This window comes from Nestor notabilis, unplaced genomic scaffold (genome assembly GCF_000696875.1).
Source record: "Nestor notabilis isolate BGI_N333 unplaced genomic scaffold, ASM69687v1 scaffold23864, whole genome shotgun sequence".
In the NCBI taxonomy this organism is placed as follows: Eukaryota; Metazoa; Chordata; class Aves; order Psittaciformes; family Psittacidae; genus Nestor; species Nestor notabilis.
Window position 1 is genome coordinate 1 of NW_009924628.1, and position 19,659 is coordinate 19,659.

General features: G+C 59.0%; 2 protein-coding genes across 2 annotated transcripts; one reads left to right on the forward strand and one right to left on the reverse strand.

The window, feature by feature from the left end:
* The first annotated feature begins 823 nt into the window (after positions 1-823).
* ARAP3 (ArfGAP with RhoGAP domain, ankyrin repeat and PH domain 3) lies at positions 824-17,429 on the forward strand. Its single transcript, XM_010012693.1, has 33 exons — positions 824-951; positions 1,563-1,606; positions 1,722-1,957; positions 2,171-2,241; positions 6,228-6,497; positions 6,734-6,803; positions 7,562-7,682; positions 7,889-8,076; positions 8,747-8,853; positions 8,959-9,158; positions 9,294-9,379; positions 9,535-9,717; positions 9,976-10,123; positions 10,433-10,564; positions 10,636-10,789; positions 10,922-11,024; positions 11,237-11,435; positions 11,526-11,589; positions 11,890-12,053; positions 12,184-12,396; positions 12,533-12,638; positions 13,065-13,212; positions 13,396-13,464; positions 13,723-13,797; positions 13,900-14,014; positions 14,137-14,265; positions 14,397-14,530; positions 14,651-14,733; positions 14,942-14,977; positions 15,688-15,751; positions 15,835-15,972; positions 16,201-16,239; positions 16,866-17,429. The coding sequence occupies exons 1-33, from the start codon at positions 824-826 to the stop codon at positions 17,427-17,429; spliced, it is 4,581 nt and encodes a 1,526-aa protein (XP_010010995.1).
* A 933-nt stretch (positions 17,430-18,362) lies between these two features.
* Positions 18,363-19,387, reverse strand: LOC104401292 (proteinase-activated receptor 3-like; the record flags this gene model as incomplete). The annotated part of the gene is made up of 1 exon (XM_010012694.1): positions 18,363-19,387. A coding segment is annotated over one exon (1,025 nt), but the record flags the coding sequence as incomplete, so codon positions are not given.
* Positions 19,388-19,659: the final 272 nt, after the last annotated feature.

A 19,659-nucleotide genomic window follows, 5' to 3' on the forward strand; every position in this document is an offset into this window, starting at 1 on the left:
CTTCAAGCAGCATGGGTACCATGTGGCCAAAGACACCACCTCGCTGGACGGTGACCACCTGCAGCAGCTCGGCATCACCGCCACTGGGCACCGCAAAAGGATCCTGAACTTGGTGCAGCAGACACGGGTGCTCAGTCAGTCCTGGAGAGGACCTGCAGCGGAAGACGCCCATTTCCAAGCCACCGAGGTGCTGGATGCCCCACAGGTGGGCAAGGATGCCATGAAAGCAGAGCCAGGAGGGGCTACTGATGCCCTGGGGACGCAGCAGTGTGTTGCTGCTCCCGCCCAGGCATTGCCTCTAGAGAAGGACTCTGCTCCTCCCCTCGTGAAGCCTGTTCCTAAGCCGAGGACGGTTTTCCCTCGCTCCAAGCCAGAGCAGGGCTCAGCGCCTGAGCCGCCGGCACGCACCACGGTGCCGGCACACGGCCCAGGCAGAGACAGGGCAACTGCAGCCTTTGTGGTACTGGAGGGGTTTGTGCCAGGGGAGAGCTCCACAGATCTGGAAAGCCCGGAGCCCCGGCCAGCTCTAGGGGCAGCCGTGGCCATGGGCATGGGATTTTCCCGGCTGCGGGTGCGGGATAGCGCTCGGGAGGAGACACGATCCCCGCCAGCTCTGGATCGTGGACAAACCCTGGAGGCATCAGAGAAGTCCCCCCTGTCCGTCCCGTCTGTCCCACCACGGCACAGCCACAGGGTCCTGGCAGCAGAGCCCGGCCCTGGGAGTGGGCCAGAGGGTCACCCCACATCCATCCCAGCCAGGAGAGACCCCTCGCCGTGCCCCAGGCCAGCCCCGCAGCCCACCTCAGCAAAGGGCAGGATGGAGATGGTGTCCAACGTCATCTATGAAGGACTCAAGCACTCGTCAGCACCCACTGAGGACTCAGGAGGGGAGGATGGTCTCCAGGGTCAGGTTCTGTCCCCGCAGGAGATGACACAGCCAGACAAGCCTGAGTAAGCAGATACTTTCCCTCCCCACACGGAGTGGAGGGGGGGTGCAGAGCAGCCAGACCCAAGGATCCAGAGAGCCCCTCCATCCCCAGGACCGCATTCCCAGCCTGGCCCTGCCTGTCTCTGGGTGCTGACAAGCCCCTTTCACCACCCTTCCCATGCCTTCCCCAGGCTCTGCATGGAGCCAGCCCACAGGGCAGCTGGGATCCCTCTGAGATGACAGGGTGGCCCTGGGCCCCTGGGTGGCTCCTCTGGTTGGGGGGAGAAGCTGCTGCCCCTCTGCTGCCCTCCAAAGCAGCAAGGCTGGGGGTCCCTTTCATGGTGACGGGTGGCTGAGTGAGGGTCTGGGTCTGGCTCCTGCAAGTTGGATATGTTAGAAGGGGGTGAGCTGGGATGGGAAATGCCTGGCAGCCCCAGGAGACACAGCATGGGGCTGAGAGGAGAAGGGAGCAAAGGAGGGTGCAGGGAGCAGGGAGGGGATATTGCACATCCTGGGGATGAAGCTGGGCTCAGCCCTGGTCAGAAGCAGAGGAAGCTAGATGGGAAAACAAGGTGGAAAAATCCCACCCCATCCTGGCTGCAGCCACAATAATGCCTCTCCTGTTTTTCAGCAGTCCTGGCTTGCCCCCCGTGCCACAGAGACCCACCAGCACATCAGGTGAGAGCACCCAGGGTGCACAGCAGGGACCTCCCAGCGTCCCCAGTGAAGGGGCAGTTAGGGGGACACCTCTGCCTTGTCCCCAGGTCCTGTCTTGTGCCCCTGTCTCACTCAGGGACACATTTGGCTGGCATCTCTGTTATCCAGATGCTCTGGATGGTGGGGTTCACTGTGGAGGGCTCGGTGACGGAGTCCCCTCCAGGGCTGTCAGTCCTGGCTGGTTGCTGCCTGCAGCAGGCACTGCTGACTGCTTTCCCTCCCATGTCTCTGCCCACAGAGGTCAGTGAGCAGCTTGTCAGCCCCTACAGTGAGACCATCTTTGGGCACACAGCCCCATCGCGGGAGCAGAAGGTAAGAGGACACGGTGGGGATGGTGGGTGTCCTTGGATGTTACTCTGCATCCCACCAGCTGCTGCTGGTGAGACTGAGGCGCCTGGCAGTGCTGAGCATCACTGATGGGGTGGGGGTCACAGACTGAGCCCCCTTGCAGTGGGACAGGCAGGTTGAGGAGGTCTGGGGTGGGAGAAGGCAGAGGGGAGAGATGTGACCAATCTCTCCTCTCAGGGTGTTGGCATCTCCTCTGATCAGAGCTACGAGACAGTGTCTGAGCTGGAGCTGGAACGAGAAGTGTGCAGGTAGGAATCACCTCCTCTGGGCTCAGGGGCTGGGATTTGCATGCCAAGGGGACAGGAACACCCCTGGGGACAGCCTGAGAGGCCATAGGGGCTTTTTCCCCACTGTGGAGCCTATCAGGAGTGTCTGGGATCAGGTCAGCAGTCTCAAGAAGAGCCGATGGGCTCAGAGATGAGAAGGGGTTGTGCTGGTGGGTGGCCCTCAAGGGGACAGTGCTTGTGAACAGATGCTTTGGGTGCATAACTGGGGCCATGCCAGTGGCACTGGGCACTTATGTACCACGCAGAGCCTGGATTTGGCTGCTGGGAGCAGGAAAACACCAGAGAGGACAGGAATCAGTCAGAAATGGGATGGCTTTAAGGTCCAGATAAAGGAATGTGTGACCTTCAAAGGCTCCAGCATCATCTGATCAGCATTTGCCGATCTGTCACACACTGTGGTGGACAGTGAGATTATGAGGGGCATCTTCAAATGCTTTTCAAATGTCCTTTCCATAACTCCTGATACCATCTCAGAAAGAGGAAGGAAAGTTGCTCTTCCCATTTCGGATGGGGAGGGTTCCTTTTCCTGTGTTGCTCAGAGAGGAGGTGGCGAGCTGCAGCTCTGTGTCCTTCGGCTCTGCCCGTGGCTTTGCTTGCCAGTGCATCCCCATGCCCCTGCCTTTCTGGCCCCAGTGTTGGTCAGTCCAGCTCTGGGAGCGAGTATGGCCTGATCCAGTGTCACAGTCCCAACACGGGCCATGGATGGGGAACTTCAAATACCTGTGAATAGGAGCTTTGGAAACAAAAATACTGACATCTGCTGTGGAGATACTGAACCAGTAGTTCAGAGCAGGGCTGGGAGCTGGCCCATGGGTCAGTTTCCACCCGTCAGCTTCCAGGGAGCTGGGATGCAGAGCATCCCGAGGTCAGCAGCTGGGTGCTTTCAGCCAGGGTCTTGCTGAGAAGAGACAGGATGTGATCATTAGCAATGTCAGAGGCAGCAGTTGACAGGTTTCTTTCTCACAGCCTGAGCACTAAGGTGGTTGGAGTGTGGGGAGTTGAGCAAGAGACAGAAAAGCCTTTGAAGGCCTTTTGCATTGTGCTCATGAACCCTTTTGGTGCGCTGCTCCAATGCTTTCCTCTCCCGACCAGCCCCACCAGTCCAACCATGATCCTCCTGGAGCTATGGGCTATCTATATCCTACGTGAGACACCTCCTCTCACCCTCTTCTGGGAGAGTTCCATCTGGACCACACTTCTCTCTGGCTTGGGGTCTGGGCATTGTGGGTCAGTGTTAGAGACAGGCAGAGCTGCCTTGGCCAGCAATGAGATATCCTAAGTAAAGAGGGAGAGGAATGCAAAATTCCCCCTAAAATTGGGAGCTGGGTCTCTGAGCCAGCCTGGAGCATAGGGTGGGATTCATCCACTCTGACACTGAGCACCTTCATCCCAGCTGATGATGTTCAGTCCCACAAAATGCCGTTGTGGAGGACAGCACCTGCTTCTCAGCAGGAGGGAGATGTTTGGCACAGCAGTGCCTGCATCACCCCGTATGGAGCTCAGGGCACTGGGTCAGACAGCAGCTCATCAGACATCATGGTGAGGAATAGAGGACTCTGCCCTGGTTTGCATCAGGACTCATGATGAGACGATCCTCAGGCAGATACCTACCCAGACTGCTTCTCCCACACCTCAAGGCACCTTCCCTGTGGAAAAGAAACACTGGGAATGGTGTATCCTTGACAGCTTATTCCTGATCTCCCTATCTACCTCCAGGTTGATTGTCTGGCCCATGACCCTCCGTTGAAGTAACTAGGTCCATCAGCAGCTCCTTGGACCCCTCACCACCCACAGATCCCTTTCCTTCATCACCCATCCTCCATCTCCCAGATCTCCCATTTAAGCACTGACAGGCTGAGACTACCCCAACTCAGTGCACCTCAGGCATCACCCTCCAGGCTCAGCTGACCTGGGGACTCATTTGGCCGTAAGGTTAGTTGTCTCCATTGCCCACCACCAGCTGAAAGGGAGGTGACTTGGCCTTAGCAGACTTAATTGGAGGTTTGGAGTCTTCCTCTTAAAACCCTGTCCTAAAGGCATGAAAGCTGGCCTGGGTCTTGATGTGCTCCTGGGATGCTGAGAGACCCCATTCCAGCAGGGCCACGAGCTTTGCTTGTCCCTGACAGATGCTGCTTGTCCTCCAGCTTTTCGTGGCCTCAATGGCTATAAATCATGGCTCAGGAAGGTGCTGTCACGGGGTTTTCCTCTTTTTCTCTTGCCCTGACCCATTCAGAGCATCTCCCTCCCACTTGGCTCTGAGATCAAGGCTGATGTCCACCTGTGACGTGCAGAGTCCTCCAGCCACCCCACTCCCTGGCCATTCCCTCCTGAGAGAGCTAGACACGAGGCTGGGACTGCAGCTAGATCTATCGCCCTGCCAAGGCTCTGTTACACTAATTAAACAGCAATGGTCATTGTGATCTGAGCCTCCAAGCCATCCATGGCCATTTCTTGTCTTTCTGGAGCCAAACAGACCATTTTCCCTCTCCAGCCTCACACGTTATCCCAGAGCTGACCCCCAGCCTGGGTGGCTCCAGCCCAACATCCTCCCAGGCAAACTGCACATCTTGCTTCTGTCCCACATGGTTTGGGGACATCTGATGTCCAACGGTCTCATAAGGTACCTGTCCAGGGCCAAAGCACAGGTCCATGTACTGCCTTGGTTCCTATGACGAGTCAGTGCTCAAAACAAGGTGTTCTGAGAATTTACAATGAGGGGAGGTGTTTGTGGTCATTCTCCTGGTCCAAAAGCACTTCTAGCACATGAGATGGTGCTGGAAGTAGTTTCTCATATTGAGTATCCCCCACCGGCTTTCTCCTCCGTAAGTTTCTCCTTCAACAACATCCCATAGCGAGGATTCCCACAGGTTGCCCATGTGATTCTGCACCCTGCTCCTGCTGGCTTTATCTGCTGTCACCCCGCTCCTGTGACTGGAGCAGCAGTGGGCGGGAGAAGCCTTTCTGCCCTCCTCATGCTGCTCATGGCTTCAGGAACCTGCCCCATCACTCACCCTTTCTCCACTGGAGAAGTGGAGCACCACTTGCTCAGATGCTCCTCAGGCAGAAGCTGTGACAAGGCTTGGACCATCCTCATTGCCTCTCTTGAAGCCTTTCCTTCATCCTGGCACTGAGTGACCCAGTGACACGGGTGCTCTGGCACTGGGGGGTCCCAGCTTCCATGACCCTCTTGCTGCCCATCACCATTGCACCTGGGCAGCTAGGCTGTTTGCTTCTGGGACTGTCAGACATTTTCCAGCACATTTCCTTTCCAGGGAAAGAAACACGTCTGGCTGAGAGGGCTGAGGGGAAGGGGCAGGCTTAGCAGCTTATTTTTATAACTTCCTTTTATTGTTACGGCTGGATGGGCTCACCAGGCCTGGCTGGGGGGTAGCAGAGCTTCCCAAGAACAGGAGATGGCTGCAGGAGCTCCACAGGCCCATCTCTCCATCCCAATCCCTTTGCAAAATACAAGAGCAGGCAGGAGGTTGTCGTGGCAGAAGGACCTTCCCAGTGCCATGAACACTGGAGGGGTAGAGAGAGAAGGAAGCAGAGACCTCTGGTGAGGAGGTGTCTGGGCTGGCTGTAGAGCAGGGAGCAGGAGGTGGGACTGGGCTTGGTTTGCTGCTGTGAAGAGGGGAAGGAGGTGATGCCAGGGGTTTGGAGATGTGTGGTGGCCTGTGCAGTGTTACCCGCAGTGGGGAAGCCCATTTTGCCAGCTAGCCCCAGCCTTGCCACCACATAGGGCTGGCTGAGCCTCAGGCTGCTGGTGGCAGTGGGGCTCATGAACACTGAGCCCTTGTCCCACCCTGCTCATGGAGACGCAAACGCCCCCATCACTGGGTGCCCCCAGGAGCTCAGGTTGGGGCCAGGAGCAGTGTGAGACAGCCCCAGATGGGATGACATTGAGCTGCCACAGGCCAACTCCCTCACAGCCCTGTTTCCCACAGGACAAGCAGCGAGTGCAGCAGTGAGGGAAGGAGTGAGGATGAGGAGACCCGGTCCCGGCTCATTGACCGCATCATCCAGAATGACACGGAGGGATACTCCACTGTGGAGGCACCGCGGGCCGAGGGCAGCCCGTTCATCCTGCCTGCACATCTCTACCCAGACGAGGTCCTGGATGATCTCACCATCTCCCCTTACGCCAGCTTCACGTCGCTGTCCGAGCCCCGGCCCACCATGCTCAGTGGATGGCTGGACAAGCTCTCCCCACAGGGGTACGTGCCCACCCATGGGACAGTCCCTATAGGTAAAGCTCCCTTGGGCAAGGCTGGTAAGATGAGCACACTGGTCACTGTGCCAGACATCCCCACAGGAGGAGGACCCTTTTGGGTACCACTGCCAGGGTCTTTATGCAGCCATTCTTAGGGGAAGGGGGGGTTTGCGAGCAGATGAGGTGTCCCTGGGGGGATCATCCCCTTCCCAACAGCCCGTTTTTCTGCCATCCCAACAGGAACTATGTCTTCCAGAGGCGCTACGTCCGTTTCGACGGGAAGAACCTGATGTACTTCAGCAGTGAGAAGGTATGAAGGGTCAGGATGTGGGCAGGGCAGGGAGGCTGCACCCAGAGCAGGGTGCCTTGACAGCACGTGAGCTGCCATATCCCCTTTGCCTCCCCTTGTCCTTCTGTAAGGAGCCAGCACTCCTTCACCATCACCAGGGCAGAGCGGCCATGGTGGGGCTCTGAACAGAGCCTTGTGCCATGGGAAGCCCAGAGTAGCAAGGGTCCCTCTGCCAATAGGGAGCAGGTGAGGGGGGCCCTTCTGGCTCCCAAGCACTGGGGCAGACTGCAAATGGGGGATCTCTGGGTCCCACCATGGACGCATCCCTACCTGAATCCTCATCTCCTGGTGGCCCTGGGCTGTGCTTTGAGGCAGCACCCAGCCAAGCACCTGGGGGATGTTGAGATGTGCTGCACAGAGCAGCTTTTCTTGCTGTGGATGCTGCACTGTGGGTTAGGTGCATGTGGTGAAACAACAGCCTTTTCCTGTCCCACATCCTCTCATCCTTTCGTGGGTGTATGGCCCCGTTTAGGCCTGATGTGGGGTGTTGGTGGCTGCCACGTCGCCTGGGGAGACAGACACTGCTGCTCTGGCCCCATGTCAGTGGCACCCATGCAGAAACATGGCCCACAGCTGCAGGAGCTTGCAGGCATCCCTGTCCCACCTCCTTACCCCTATGGTTATGGCACCACAGGCACCAAAGGTGCTGGGTGGCTGGGTTATGGACATGTTCCACAGGAAGGGCAAAGGGGGATAACCCTGCCTGGGGCTCATTCCAGGAGCCCTACCCCAAGGGGGTGGTCCCACTGTCTGTGATAGAGATGGCTCGCTCCACCAAAGACAACAAATTCCAAGTCATCACCAGCCACCGGATCTTTGTCTTCCGTGCTGAGAATGAGGGTAAGCAAAGACCCCAGCCAGGGACCACCAGTCCCTGCCTTCATCCTCCAGCCAGAGCATCCCAGGGGCAGCTCTCACCCCATCCCCAAACCATCCAGCCATGATGAGCACGGGGACCTGTCCCCTGCCACATCCACTGGGTGCTCTGCTCCATGCCAGGGCTGTTGGGAAGGGCTCAGTCCCGCTCCCTCATACCTGGTCCCCAGCCCAGAGGAATGAGTGGTGCTCCACGCTGCAGAAGAAGGTGACAGAGCAGCGTCTGGTGGGGTCCCGGCCCCGGCCCGCCAACACTGGCCACTGCCAGAAGTCAGGAATCCTGGAGCTGAAGGGACAGAAGTCCAAGGTGTTTGCAACCCTGAGCCTGCCCGAGATGTGGCTGTACAAGAGTGAGCAGGTTGGTGGCTGGACCGGACACAGACGGCTGTGCTAATGGTGGATGGGATGAGAGCAATGGAGGGATGGAGGGATTTTAGCTAGGGCTGGTGCCTAAGAGAGAGCAGAAAGGAAAAAGACACGTAGGAGAAAGGGAATGGCAGAGCAGGAAGCTGAAGATCCTGCACAGGGCAGCAGTAGTAGGAGCTTGGGCTTGGAGATGCAAGTACCAGGAATGGACCCCTGTCCCAATCTCCTGTGACTTGCTTCCCACAGGACTCTCCTCCTCCTGCCTGCTGAGTTTTCTCAGCACCCCTCGTTTTTTTCAGTCACTCTCTTTTCAGTTTTCCAGACGTGCATTGAGCAGCATCAAGTCTCTGTGGTTTCTGCTCAAGTTGATGCTTTCCTTTTGAGTATGTCTGACCCCAAAACTGAGGCACTCAAATGCTGTGCACAGAACTTGCCTTTCAGTTTAAGCCATCATGTATTTGCAGGATGCTTTATGTCAGCCCTCATGAGATAGCTGAGAGATGTAGCATGGTACCAGGTCTGGCTTGTCCAGGCAAAGCAGGGATGGGATACTGGATGCAGCAACCTGGCTCCAGGCCCAGCATCACAGGCATGTCTGGGGTGGTGTGTCCACCACAGCCACAGTGCTGCAGAGCCAATACCAGTGCCACTCTGAATTGCAGTTCTTTAAAATGGGCATTGGCATCTGTGTGATTGAGATGCGTGGCTCCACCATCCGCGAAGCCAAGAACCGCAGCTTCGAGCTCATCACCCCCTCCAAAATATTCAGGTATCCCAGTTATCCCATGGGGTGAGGTGGGGGGAGCAGCCTGATGCTGCATGTGGGTGCTGGTTGCTCCAGACCCCTGAGTTTTGGCTGTGTTGGTGCTCACAGCTTTGTGGCAGAGTCGGAGCGGGAGAAGCGGGAGTGGATGGAGGCCCTGCAGGAGGCCATAGCTGAAATGCTCTATGACTATGAGGTGGCAGAGAAGATCTGGTCTAACAAAGCCAACAAACACTGTGCGGACTGCTGGGCTCTGAGTCCCGACTGGGCATCCATCAACCTGTGCGTGGTCATCTGCAAGCAGTGTGCAGGCCAGTTCAGTTCCCTGGGGGGCATATAGGGGTGCCATGGGTATGGGTCAGGGGTGCTGGCTGGGACATGGGTGCGACTTGGGTACCACTTCCCCTGGCAGGACCAAAGGGTGCTTACTCTCCTGCTCCCCACAGGGCAGCACCGCAGCCTGGGCTCCAACATCTCCAAAGTGCAAAGCCTGAAGCTTGACACCAGCGTGTGGTCCAATGAGATTGTACAGGTAGAGGCACTCAGGGCAGGGCACCGAGGTTGGCACAGCAGACTCAAGGGCCAGGCTGCTTCTCCAGGCAGGGCAGCAGCCCCAGTCTCCCTTGGGATGCAGGGATGCTGTTCCTCCCACCTGACCTTCGCCATGACCATGGGACTCTCCTACAGCTCTTTATCATGCTGGGAAATGACCGAGCCAACCGGTTCTGGGCCGCTCGCCTCCCCGCCGCAGAGGCCCTGTGCCCAGACGCCAGCGCCGAGCAGAGACGGGACTTCATCTCCCGCAAGTACCGAGAGGGACGGTACCGCCTGCCCCATCCCCACTACGCCACTCAGGAGGACGTGCTCCAGGTAGGAGCAGGGAACCTTGGGATGCAGGCAGGATGCTGGGGTGCTGGGAACCATCCCAGAGCTCTTGGGCTGAGATGCCAACACCTCCTGCTTGGCTCTGTGTGCTTGCACCCTTGTGCCAGGCAGTTCTGGGGGCTCAGGTAGGAGGTCGTGCCCCACTTTGTGGCCCTCTTTGCCTGCCTTCAAGCACCCCTGGCAGCAGGCTGGGGGGTTCTGTGTGCCAGGACATGGTCCCTACAGGCACTTGTCCCATCCCAGGCACTGTGTGCTGCGGTGACAGGACCAGCTTTGCTCAAGACCATCCTGCAGTTCTTCTCATCCACGGAGGCTGGGCTGGCAGCTGACCTTGCTGCCGGTGAGGTGGCACCAGGGGGACCAGAGAGGAAAAGGCCCAGGAACCATTCAGGTATGAGGACCCTCAAGCCCCATCTGCCTGTGATGTGGGGTCTTCCTCCTTTCTGCTGCTCCCCAAAGTACACCCCAAGGCTGGGGACAGCCAGGATATCAGCTGCTGTGGGGGACCCACCTGTCCCACTGCACCCCTCCTTTGGGATGGGGCAAGGCAGTGGGTTCTTCTGGAGCCTCTTTCCAGGGAATCCCATGGCTGGCACACCCCGTTACCTACACCTGCATGAGTGGGGTCTCCCTGCCCCTCCAGTACCCATGCCTTCATGGGTGCCTGCTCCCATCCTGCTATCAGCACCATTCCCCACAGGGACCCCCCGCACACAGGAACTGGGTCCAGAGGGTGTCTACAATGAGATCACGCAGCCGGTGACACACAGTGGGTACCTGTACCGGGCCACAGCCCCCCACAAGCTCCCAGGCACCAAGAAGAGCAAAGAGGGTAAGTGTGGGGAGCACAGGAGGGCAGCCGGGGGTGCGCACCCCGGTGCCACTGACTCCCTGGTCCTGCAGACTTCCAGCGCATGTGGTGCTCCCTGGAGAGAGCCCTGCTCTTCTTTGAGACAGAGAAATGCACTGAGCCCCTGGGCCACATCGAGAGCGGGGACCTCCTCTCCATGGGTGTGAGCAGAGCTCAGGCACTTGCCAGCCCTGGCCCCACTGAAAGGTACCCCCAGCTGTGCCCCCGTTGCATGCCCATGGATGGGCATTGCTTCTGCTCCTTGCGATGGTCTGTTCTGGCTTTGGGTGCAGGTTCAGGGTAAGGGGCTGCCCTGATGGGTTGCTTCATCCTCTGCAGGTTTCGCTTCACCCTTGAGCTCTTCCTCACTGGGGAGAAAGTGCAGCAGTTGGGAGCCGATGGGCCTGAGACGCTGCAAGCATGGGCCAGGGCCATCGGCAAGGTGAGCAAGCCCAGTGCCACTGGTGGGTCCCTGTGCTCTGTCCCTGCTTCCCCATTGTGCTTCCCACTCTCTTCATCCTCTGTGCTACACACCATCCTCCCCTTTGCAGGGGCTGCCCTCCTCCCCAGCAACCTGCCCCCATCCTCATGGGGGTGTGCGCTCGGGGGCTGAGCCCTGCCTTTACCCAGCTCACCTCTTGCTCCTTCCTGTAGTGGTTCACACCCGTAAGCTGTCACTGCCTGCTGGGCTACGAGTTCCAGCGCGTGGGCCAGCTGCGCTACAAGTGCATGCTCAACCCCGAGTGGTGGCAGCGGGCCTTCTTCATCCTGCAGAAAGCCCACCTCTTCATCTGCCCCGCCGAGGATGATGGGGCTGAGGACAGCATCAACCTGCGGCGGCTGCAGGAGCTCAGTGAGTGCCAGTGCTGCAGCCCGGGACAAGGCACCATGTGGTGGGTTCCCATGCATGGCTCTGACCCCTCTACTTCTTACCCCAATGCAGGTCTGGTTCCCCCCACCGAGAACCCAGAAAAGAAGGAGCTGCTGATCCTGGTGGAGATGGGGAGGTGAGGCATGGCTGTGGGAATGACAGAGAATGAGCCAAGCAACCTCAGCAGGCTGCCCAGGACAAAGGCACTCATTCATGGGATGATGCTAATCCCAAACCCATGGTGGGGATGCTACTGGGACAGCAGGGCTGTGGCCAAGGGGCTTACAGAGGGCTCCGCAGCCGGCGGTCTCACTGGGGTAGGGTGTACCCTGGCTCAGCCTGGCTGTGCCTTCCTCCCTGCGCATACGGGCAGGAGGGGATAACCTGCCACCCCTAGCAACTTTCATTCCCTCTTTTCTGCCCTTGTTGTTCTCAGGACGTTTTACCTGCAGGGCTTGTCACGGGCGGACTCGGCAGCGTGGTACAGCGACATCCAGGCATCAGCGGGAGGCCGGGGTAACGCGCTGCGGGACCAGCAGCTGAGCCGGGCAGACATCCCCATCATCGTGGACAGCTGCATCGCCTTCATCACGCAGTACGGTGAGCCCAGCGGGGGAACCACGGCCACAGCATCCTCCAATACACATGGGGTGACCAAAAGGGCCAGGCAGCCCCATCAGGAATTCTCTGGGCAGGATCAGTCCCCCATGACCCCATGTCCCTGTCCCAGGGCTGCGGCATGAGGGGATTTACCGCAAGAACGGAGCCAAGTCCCGGATCAAGGTACTGATGGAGGAGTTCCGGCGGGACGCCCGCAACGTCAAGCTGCGCATCAATGATAACTTCATCGAGGATGTCACGGACGTGCTGAAGAGGTTCTTCCGAGAGCTGGAAGATCCCGTCTTCACCCTGGAGCTGCACCCGCAGTGGAAGGAAGCTGCAGGTACATCCTTCTACCACACTGGGCTGCCTGCCAAGGACCGCTGGGCCAATGTCCCTTAGGGCAGGGTCCTGATGCCATGTCAGCTCTGGATCCCCTGCATTCACCATTAAGCCATGACCTGTTTGCCTCACTCCAGAAATATCCTCGAAGCCCCAGCGCCTGGAGCGGTACAAGGAGCTCATTCATCGCCTGCCTCGCCTCAACCACAAGACCCTGGCTGCGCTCATCGGGCACCTCTATCGGTCAGTGGGCCACCTCCCTGCAGGGTCCCCTGGTCCAGCCAGGGTACCCAAGGCCAGCCAGCAGTACGGGGTCTCCCCGCTGCCCAGTGAATGCTGGCTCCCATCCCAGGGAGACAGGAAGAGCCTGGTGCCCATGGCCTGCTCCATCAGCCTCACAGCTACTGGGATGTGCTGGAGCATGATACTCTGGGAGACCTCAAATGCTCCCAAAGTCATCCTGCAGCAAGGGGGAGTGATAGGAGGTTTGGGAGTAAAGGACACACCCCTGTAGGACATAAACTTCACCCAGTGCCCAAAAAAAGAGGGAAAAATACCAAATTCCACAGTTGTTTTTCAGGAGAGTCTGTATGAGGTGGAGGAGGATGGCTGGGGCTGAGATCCCATCCAGCACGGGACCAGCCCCTCACCTTGTCCTCCTTGTCCCAGGGTGCAGAAATGTGCGGACCTCAACCAGATGAGCACCAAGAACCTGTCACTTCTCTTCGCACCCAGCCTCTTCCAGACCGATGGCAAAGGGGAGCATGAGGTCAAGGTGATGGAAGACCTCATCGACAACTATGTCAGCATCTTCAATGTAAGCTCCCTGCAGGGGCCTTTTCATGATGACTCTGTCTGTCTCCCCCTGTGGCACCCCATATTGCCCAATGCTGCTTACCCCTACATCACTCCATCCTGGCCATGTGTCCTCAAGCCATATCCCACTCCACATTGACTCCATGTGTCTCCCTTCTCACCCTGTGCACCCTTCCTCTGGCAGATTGATGAGGACCAGGTATCCCAGATGGATCTGGAGAACAGTCTGATCACCACCTGGAAGGACACCCAGGTACTGGGGATGTGCTTGCCAGCACCCATCACATCAGGGACCCCTGGGCTGGTGAGACTCCCAGGTTCCCACTGTCCCACACCAGATATATGGGGAAGGACTTTCCCCGACTTGTGCCCCTTCACCTATCACCTTGAGTCTCCTGCCCAGGGGATAAGCACCCCCAGCTCCCTGGGTCATCATCACCAGTCCCATGGAGAGGGGCTATGCACAGCGCCCATGCCAGCACAACACCAATTCAACCCGCGCTTCCCCCAGCTCTCACAGGCAGGGGATCTCATCATTGAGGTTTACTTGGAGCAGAAGCTGCCCGACTGCTGCGTGACCCTGAAGGTGAGTCCCAAAGGAGGGCTGTGCTGGGGGAGGCACGGAGGGATGCAGGCTCTGGCACAGCCTGTCCCTGGGACCCATCCTGCCCCATGTGTCCTGCCCCAGGTGTCCCCCACGATGACAGCAGAGGAGCTCACCAACCATGTGCTGGAGATGCGCAGTGTGGCAGCCAGCCTGGACATCTGGCTGACCTTCGAGGCCCTGGAGAACGGGGAGCTGGGTGAGTGTGGTGGGGATGGCACGGGGGGATGCTTTCAGCATGGTGAAGAGGAGGTGTGGGGTAAGGGTGGCAGCTTGCTGCTGGTGACAGGGATAGGGGACACAGTGTCTGTGCCTCCCCAGAGCGGCCCCTGCACCCCAAGGAGAAGGTGCTGGAGCAAGCTTTGCAGTGGTGCAAGCTCCCGGAGCCCAGCGCCGCATACCTGCTGGTGAAGAAGGTCCCCGTCGGCGAGGGCAGCTGTCTCTTCACAGGTAGCCACAAAGAGACCCCAGTGCCACCAGGGGGGACAGCTCTGCCTGAGCTTCCCCTTGCCCTGGCCTCCAGGGGCACATCCCTGAGACCCACAGTGGGACCATAACCCCTGTGTTCCCAAAATGAGCAGGCGTCAAGCGTGAGATTCCCAAGTGTGGGCTGCTGAAGTGCCGTGAGGAGCCTCCCAAGCTGCTGGGGAACAAGTTTCAGGAGCGCTACTTCGTCATCCGGGACCGGAGACTGCTGCTGCTCAAGGAGAAGAGGGTACCCAGGGGATGCTGAGGGAGGAGAGAACATGGGAACAGCAGTGGCATGGTCGTGGCTGTCCTCCTGGCAGGGCAGTTGGCATCAAGCTGGGCTGACCCGGTGGATCTCCTTCCCCAGAGTGCCAAACCGGAGCGTGAGTGGCCCCTGGATGCAGCCAAGGTTTACATGGGCATTAGGAAGAAGCTGAAGCCACCAGCCCAGTAAGTGGGACCTTCCCTGGGGCATGCACCCCTCAGTCCCTTGGGCACCCACACACAAACCCAGGGACTGGGAGCATATCAAGCCCCAGTGGGACCCAAACCCATGACAAGCTTGGCGCAAGCTCAGCACACCACTGCTGCCCACAGACCCTGGGCTATGTCTGAGCTCGGCAGTGCCCCCTCACAGCCTGTCTCTTCCTTTGACCAGGTGGGGTTTCACACTGACCTTGGACAAGCAGCAGCTGTAAGTATCTGTCCCTGCCACCCTGGGGCTGGGGGTGTTGGGATCGGTCCCCAGCTTCAGTGGCAGTGGGACAGCCAGGGGCCCTGGGGTCAGGGCAGAGCTGATGCCTGGCTGAGGCACTCAAATGACAGAGTGGTGGGGCCACATGCGTGCTGCTAGAAGGTGGGGGCCAGGCTCTAGGGGCAATGTCCGCACCACACACCCCTCCTATGTCCCCATCCACACCAGCACCCCTGGGAGATGCATCTCCAGGCACCCACAGCAGGCTCCAGAGGAATCTGCCCACTCTGCTCAGGTCTACATGTCACCTGCATGGCTGTGATGCCTGCCAGCCTTCACCCAGCTCTGTGTCCCCATCACCCAACAACAAGTGCTTCTGTGCCTTGCACTAAGCTGGGCTCCCTGCCCCAGCTTCCCTAGCACCACCAGGTGCCCAGGCACATCCCTGCATCCTGCTGGTCCCTTCCCCATTCCTCTGAGACTGCTGATGCTGGGGCAGGGACATGGGGCTGAGATGTTCCCAAGGGCAGCTGAGCTGGGGTGCCTCATGAGTGCCCAGTGAGCTCTTGCTTTGCTCTGAAGCATGATTTGGGCACAGTTTCAGAGGTGTAGTTGTGCCTGACAGCCCCGAGTTCGCAGGCGGGGTGACAAGGGGACATGGGCCCCACTGGCCCTGCTCCTTGGCAGCTTCTCCGCTGGCTCCTCTGCAGGTACCTGGTGTGCTCGGGGCAGGCTGAGCTGTGGGACTGGACCACCAGTATCCTCAAGGCTCAGGTGGGTGCAGGCTGGCTGTGGTGGGGTTCAAGGGGGCAGGCAGGGCAGCCCAGCATGACCCCACTCCCTGTCCTTGTGCATAGCACGATGACCTGCGCCCCGTGGTTCTGCGCCGGCGCTCCTCCTCCGACCTCGCCAAGCAGAAGTTTGGCACCATGCCGCTGGTGCCGCTGCACGGGGACAGCACCGATGCCACCATGCTCTCTGCCAACCAGACTCTGGTAAAGCCCCACAGCTACCCCACACTTCTGCACCCACCCAGCTCCATGCGCCCACCCCAGGGCTCCAGAGGCGGGTGCATGGCCCGTCCCTAATGGGTGCTTTGAGTGGGTGTCCCTGTGCTTAGTGCTGGGCTCGTGTCCATGGCAGCTCCCTGCTGCCTGCCCAGGCACCCACAACCCTGCACCTGCTATCTCGTTCTCACCTCTGCCCACCTCTTCTGTTTCCAGCGCCGCCTGCACACGCGAAGGACTTTGTCCATGTTCTTTGTAAGTACCAACACACACCGAGTGCATTTGTTGCTGGCTTTGCACTTTGCTGGCAATGGGATGTCACCTACACTTGAGACATGCCCAGGCCATCCTGCCCATACTGTGTGGCAGAGGAGGGGGTGCCCATTGCTCTGGGTGTCCCATACCCAGGGATGGGGGTCCCTGCATGGTCCCGGTGTGTGCAAGCAAGACCTCAACAGTCCAGCCCAGCTCCCACAGCCTCTTCCGTTGCCCAGAAAGGATCAACATATGTGAGGAAATAGGTTTAGGTCCTCCTCACCATCAGGTTATTCGCATGGAGACCACCTGGCGGAACCTCACCTAGCCTTGCTCTGTGCTCTGCATAGGCACCCATCTTCCCTTCCCACCCCAGACCACCTCTGCAAAGGGATGCAGGGCTGATGCTACAGCCTGGTGGCATGGACCATGCCTCGTCAGGCTCATAACACTCACCCTCCATCAGCAATGGGGAAGAAAGGGCAACAGTGCCTGAGCCAAGAGACCTGATGGATAATGGGTCCATGGCAGGGATCGCAGCGAGGGCAAGGTGAGGGGGGATGGAGGGGTATACTGCTGAGTGCTGTGGACAGTGCCCCTCACCCTGACGTCCTGCCCTCCCACAGCCCATGAAGATCCACCAAGACTCCCTGGAGGAGCAGCAGGAGAAGGAGGCAGATGCTGATCCTGTCTATGAGGAGGTGGGCAACTTCCCTGAGCTGGCCACGCTGGAGCTGGGTCAGGGGCTGCTGGCAGATCTGTCGGCTGCGCCCCCCATGGACAGGTCCAAGAAGCCATCCCCATTCCCTGAGCAGCCCCCAGCCACAGCACTGCGCTCCTCGCTGCCCGCCAGCCCGGTCCAGAGGCTGACAGGTCCCTCTGTCACCAAAGCCCTGTCCCTCGAGAGGGGCTTGAACCTGGAGAGCGACAAAGCTCTAGCCCAGGGGCTCAGACCCACCAAAACAGCCTCTCTGGAGAGGAACATGGAGCCTTCCCTGGCACTGGGTAGGGACTGGGAGCAGGCAGCCACACCAGGGAGCAGTCCCAGTGCGGAGATCACTGTGGAGATGGCCAGGCGGAGGAGCATTCAGCCTCCACCCATCAATGACAAACTCATCCAGGAGCTCAGCAGCGTCATCCTCAGGAAGAATGAGGGCCAGACACCAGGGCCGGGCCAGCCGGTGACGTGACCTGCTGTGCCAAAGGGGTGGCCACCGACCTGGGGGTCAAGTTGTGACCAGCAGCAGCAACGATGGGTACCCCACACTTCTAGAGCATGGATCACACACCCTCCTCCTCCTCCTGACCCTGGAGCTGGCTGGGAGTGGGGACCAGTGGGGACTCAGGAACTAGTGGGAACCAGAGGACTAGTGGGGACCAGGATGCTGAGCTGTGGTACCCCCTCTTGGGAGGGCTGGGGATGCTGCCACATGTGCTTTCGCTCCTGGGTGGCACATCTGTCACTGGGCCAAGCACCATGGGAACAAGTAAAAGGGAAAATGAAAGCAGAAATGTCGTGCCTGCATGCTTCAGCAGCATCCACAGTGTCAGGCATGGGGCATACAGTGCCTGCCAGCATGGGGGAGCACAGCATGATGTCCCCTCTCCAGCACTGGGCCCATGGAGCAGGGTCAGGACACCCAAGTCATCCCCCAGTTCCTTTCTTGCATCTAGCATATTTGTGGGGGGAGAAAGGTGGTTAATGGGAGCAGGGCTGGCCATGTGTGCCTGGTGCATAGTCAGAGCGATGGAGGACAGCTCCTGCTCAGCCAGGGTATTTATGCCTCTTCCTTCCAGCAGCAGGGAGAAATAAAGGTTTATTTGTACTCTGGAGGGTTTGGTCACTGCAGGAGTTGTGAGGGAGGTTAGGGTCCATTACATGGGGAAATAAGGGCGCCAGGGCTAGGCACCCAGCTGGGGTGGCCCATGGGACGGGGGTAGCACTGGCGGTGTCGAAGGAACTACAAAACTAGGGTGAAGTCCTATTGAAGCTCAGATGCAGGGTGGGATCTTCTGCCCAGGGCTGATGCCAGCCTGGGATGGCGCAGCCCTTTGTGGTGGCACCGCACTGCAGGATGTCCCCCCTGGGGCAGGGGGACACAGTACAGCACCCCAAGCCCTGCCTACAGCTGGCTCTGCTCATTGGACCGCAGGGGCAAGGCTGCCTTCTCCGAGGCCCTCCCCGAGGAGGTGTCAAGCCCCCTCAGGCAGCAGCTGCCTGCATCCCGCACCCAGCTCCGGAAATCCCGGGAGACATAGAAGTAGACGAAGGGATCTAGGCAGTTGTTGAAGGCGCTGAGCACCAGGGCCACAGTGTACCAGATATAGGTGACGTTGTGGCACCCCTTGGCCTCCAGCGTATAGTGGATGAAGAGCAGTACGTTGCTGGGGGTGAAGCAGAGGATAAAGACCAGGAGGACCACAGCCAGGACATGCACCACTTGCCCATAGCGTCTCCCCTTGGCCAGCAGCCGCACTAGGATGCAGCTGTAGGAGATGATCATGAGCACGAAGGGCAAGACAAAGCCTAGCCCCACCAGGCAGAGGAAATAGTAGATGAGGAATGTGTGCTTATCCTTTCCTAGGACATCGTGGCACGTTGTGATGTTCAGGCTTGAGATATGACTTGTCTGGGGGCACAAAAGCAGAGGGCTCATGCCCAGCCCCACCACCAGCCAGATGCCCACACAGACACCTGCCTTGACCCACGTCTGGCTGGAGCCCTTCCACAGGAATGGGTGCATAACAGAGATGTAGCGCTCCAGGCCAATGCAGGTGAGGAAGAGGATGGAGCTGTACATGTTCCCATAGAAGAAGGCCATCATAGTGCGGCACAGGTAGTCCCCAAAGAGCCAGTGATTGCCCAGGAGGTGGTAGGAGATCTTGAAGGGCAGCAGGAGGGCAAAGAGCAGGTCGGCACTTGCCAGGTTGAGCAGGAAGAGGGTGCTGGAACATCTCCTGAAGTTGGTCACGAGGACCCAGCAGGCCAGAGCGTTGGCTGGCAGCCCCACGAGCAGGATCACAGAGTAGAGGGCAGGCAGGAGGCGGGTGGTGAGGGTGCTGTTGAGGAAACCTTCCACGGAAGCGCTGGGACACACAGTTTCTTCTTGGGCAGTGAGGGGGATCAAGACTCGCCCTTTACCACGCACTGTGGAGGACACAAGGCATCACGCTCAGCTCCCACTGCCCCTTCCCACTTGGGACTACACAGGAGCTGTCACCAGTAACTGCAGGACCAGGCATTGCCCTGCCCCATGGCTCCAGACATGGGAGCCCCTGACTGTGCCAGCCCTGGGATGCAGCTCTGCCGATGTCCCTTTTCCTACCAAGCACAATGGGTCCCCTGCAACCCAACGCAATCAAAAGGGCAGACAGGAAAGCCACAGGGACAAGGTTGGGATATGGCCACCCATGCCAGCA

Bases quoted from the DNA above. Each gene is read 5' to 3' on its own strand.
- ARAP3 (XM_010012693.1), top strand. From the start codon at position 824: ATGGTGTCCAACGTCATCTATGAAGGACTCAAGCACTCGTCAGCACCC. The intron at 952-1,562 runs GTAAGCAGATAC...GTTTTTCAGCAG, and splicing joins ACACAGCCAGACAAGCCTGA to TCCTGGCTTGCCCCCCGTGC. The intron at 16,240-16,865 runs GTAAGTACCAAC...GCCCTCCCACAG, and splicing joins GGACTTTGTCCATGTTCTTT to CCCATGAAGATCCACCAAGA.